The sequence below is a fragment of the Musa acuminata genome, chromosome BXJ1-3, assembly GCF_036884655.1.
Source record: "Musa acuminata AAA Group cultivar baxijiao chromosome BXJ1-3, Cavendish_Baxijiao_AAA, whole genome shotgun sequence".
In the NCBI taxonomy this organism is placed as follows: Eukaryota; Viridiplantae; Streptophyta; class Magnoliopsida; order Zingiberales; family Musaceae; genus Musa; species Musa acuminata.
Window position 1 is genome coordinate 10,861,986 of NC_088329.1, and position 3,718 is coordinate 10,865,703.

The 3,718-nt window shown below is 33.8% G+C and overlaps 1 protein-coding gene across 1 annotated transcript; it reads left to right on the forward strand.

Annotated features, from left to right (window-relative positions):
* The first annotated feature begins 768 nt into the window (after positions 1–768).
* On the forward strand, positions 769–1,308 carry LOC135636214 (putative invertase inhibitor). The gene has a single exon (XM_065147841.1). It carries the CDS (start codon positions 769–771, stop codon positions 1,306–1,308), a length of 540 nt encoding a protein of 179 aa, XP_065003913.1.
* Positions 1,309–3,718: the final 2,410 nt, after the last annotated feature.

The following is a 3,718-nucleotide window of genomic DNA, read 5'->3' on the forward strand; positions in this document are numbered from 1 at the left end:
GTTCTTGTTTTGTTCCTTTATAATCATTTATAATTTGGATACATGATGATTTTTCATTCATCCCATTGAGTGGCGTTAGAGCAAATTGATATGCATTCATTATTTTCTTTTTCTGCTATCGATTTGGTGTTGAGTCATTGCTCGCATATCCTAATGAATGAGTAGTTTTATTACGAAAATATGTGGAAAGGGACAATTTAAAGGATGCGACAAGATCTACCTGCCAACAATACCCAATGCTACTGCATCTCATTGACATGCTTATTGGCACCCTCGTTTTCCTAAAAAAAAAAGATGCAGTTAACCTGATATTTTATCCGAATCTCATTCGATGTATCGAGGCCTCCGACGTAAGAGAATCTGCATTCATACATGGAACTTTCAGCCTTCACTTGCTTTCCCAGCCATGCATCTCATTGACCCATGTACTAAAATAATTTAATCTAACTTAAATATCAATAGTAAAACCCAGATTTCCACGTCTAATACAAATTTAAAAATAATTATTCCCCATATAAAATCAAATTATAAATGTTTAGAATTGTTTATAATCCTTATGAACACTAATAAGGAATAATCGATACTAAATATTTAAAATTGTTTCTTTCTATAAAAAAAAATTCCATAGTTGAATTCTTTATTTCTTGCCTAATAATGGCTCTAGAATTCGGTAATATTTATCCGCCTCAATAAGTATATATATTGATATCAACTTCGTCTCCTTGCGAGCACGCATAACCTAACCAAGCTATCGATAGCAGCAGATCGATGAGGCCGTCCACCATCGGTATTCTCCTCGCGGTGGCAGTCCTCCTCCTCCACCACCACCTCCTCCCCGGGGTGGAGGCATCGGTTGAGAAGGCGTGCAGGGACGCGGCGAATAGCAGCCCCAATATCAACTATGACTTCTGCGTGGCGGAGCTCCTCCCGTACCCGGGGAGCGGGTCGGCGGACCAGAAGTCGCTGACGGTGATCGCGGCTACCTTGGCAAAGGACAAAACCACCAGCGCCAGCGCTAAGGTCAAGAGTTTGCTAGCCAGAACGAGTGATCCAAAGACGAAGCAGGGCTTGGAGTCTTGCGGGAGCGTCTACGAGGACCTGTTCTCCGACCTCAACACGTCCATCCCGGCCATCAAGGAGGGTCGCCTGGTCGACGCCAAGACCTATCTTAGCGCCGCTGTGGACGCGCCCGACACCTGCGAGGACGGTTTCAAGGAGCTGAAGGTCCCCTCGCCGTTGACCAAGGAGGACTCCGACTTGACGCAGATGTGCACTATTGCTTTAGCCTTCACCAATATGCTGGGGTGACTTTCTTGCCGTTACGCCTTTCCGTTAGTTATAGCTTTGATGTGAAGCTCCTCTTCCAAAAAAAAAAAAATTTTCTTTTTCGAGTGGTATAATTATTAGTAATATTGTAAGAAGAGGATTCTTTTTAATTACATGCAATCAAATAAAATAAAATCATGTTGATTTTAGAGTAAAATTGTTTACCTGATGAATTGATTAGTTTCTCATATGTGAATTAAATATGATTAGTTTTTTTTTCTATCTAAAACTATTTCAAACCCAATAAAAATATATGATAATGCTTATGTGGGTCATAGAGATTTTGAAGACCCATTGCTATCCTTAGTTTTAATAGTTTTAGGGTAATGTTTCAAAAACTAAAAACTTACATATAAAATAAACTAAGGTTCGAGGAGTTAGTTCATGTCTTGCTTAAGAAAAAGCTATGTTAGTACTGGTAGTTGATGATGTCATTAGTTGATTATCTCAATATCACAATTGAAGTGATCAAATGAATCAAGGTGTTGCTTAATTGATGGCCACACCTACATTCTTCGCCCTTGCACCACTGAATCCTTTCAAGAATAGACCAAAAAAATGAAACTCTGAGATTGATTCAAGAATGGCAAATTGTTCAGCACAAAGAAATAAAAAATCCCAAGATCAATACCGGAAAAAAGACACATAGTGAGGGAAGATGGAGGTAAAGGCTTGACTTGTCATCTCCTTTTTTTTTCATAAGATTATAATATATGAGTGCATCAAGAGTCAAGTAAATAAACATTACTTAATTAATTATAATTTTTTTTATTATAATTAATATAAATAAATTATAAATATTTATTATAATTTATTTATTAATTAAAGCATAAGTAAAAAATAATCCTCGAGAAACATAGTGATGTCAACTCAAAAATAAAATTCAACTAGCTCTAACCCATTAGTAAATGAAGGTCTACTCTTTATTGGAATCCAATTTAGTATTAATAGGAGCCTGTTTTGAAAATAAAAAATAAAATCAAGAAATTTCAACAATGTTGGATAGGAACTTATATAAGTCATTTGTAAAACAAATACATATCCAAAAGTTAATCATCCTACTAGTATATATCAAATACTCGAAGGAACACTTATGTAACAATGGATAAAGAAGTTTTATCCTTCGGAAATAATTTATATTCTCCTAAGCGCGGATGTAGACAAACCTATATCACACTATAAATAGCGAATGGAGTGATGTCCCTCACCCATTAATTTTTATTAATTAATATCTTGCATACAAGATGCTATTTGTAATACTTAATTTTAATAAGATTTAAATAATAGGTTATTAAAAATATTATTTTATTTCTTATTTAATTTCATCTTTTTAATCAACTACTATTTATTATGTTTTAATCTAGCTTAAATTATACTAATCTATGATGGTTCCAAATTGATTAAATGAGGATTAAAGATTAATTCAATTAGGTTCTAGTTAAATCGAGTTCAATTTTATTGATTGAGTTAAGTTTAAGTCAATTGACTACTAATTGATATTATTTGAGAATAATGATATTCGAAAGACAAATTAAGATGTTTCATTATATTATTTCATCCCGATATATATATTATCTGTATGAGATGATTTTGTTTTTCTATCAAGGGCAGGTAGGTCGATTCTCTTTATAGATTAATGGGCTATCAGATGTGATGACTGGATGATTCCTCAAGGCACTCTTGGGAAAAACACGTCATCACTTTAGCGAGTGAGGGAAATTACACTATGTGTTGTTGGAAGTGTGATATAGGTTTGCCTCTATCTATTGTTGGGAGAATATAAACTCATCTTATAGGATAAAGTCTCTTTATCTGTTGTTGGAAAAGTGCTTCTTTAGTTATTTGATATACGCTAGTGAAATGATTGACTTTGAATATATATTTATTTTATAGTCAAATTATAAAAGTTCCTACTTAGTATTGCTAAAAGTTTTTATTTTATTTTTGATTTTTCAAACAATCTCCTAGTAGCACTAGACTAGATTCCAATTGAGAGTTTGGAATCATTTGTTTTTAAGGGCAAGCTAGATCTAATATTTGTTAAATATTGGATCCATCAAGTGGACAAAATATTTGAAGTTATTGAATGTAGAGAAAATCAGAAGATGTCCTTCGCTTCTTTCATTTTGAAAGAAAAGACAAATATTTATTGGACCTCAAAAAAGAGGATGTTGGATGCAAGAGGCAATGTAGTGACTTGAGAGCAATTTAAAAATAAATTATATGAATAGTATTTTCCCTGATTCAATCTACTTCTAGAAACAATATGAGTTCTTTAGCATCCACTAGGGAAGTGGGATTGTGATGGAGTATGATCATTATTTTACTAAGTTGGTTCAGTTCTCTCTATATATTGTCTTTAATGAACATCAAAGAGCTCATCACTTTGAGA

What these genes read in the sequence shown, in the direction of transcription:
- LOC135636214 (XM_065147841.1), top strand. Translation starts at nt 769, where the DNA reads ATGAGGCCGTCCACCATCGGTATTCTCCTCGCGGTGGCAGTCCTCCTC.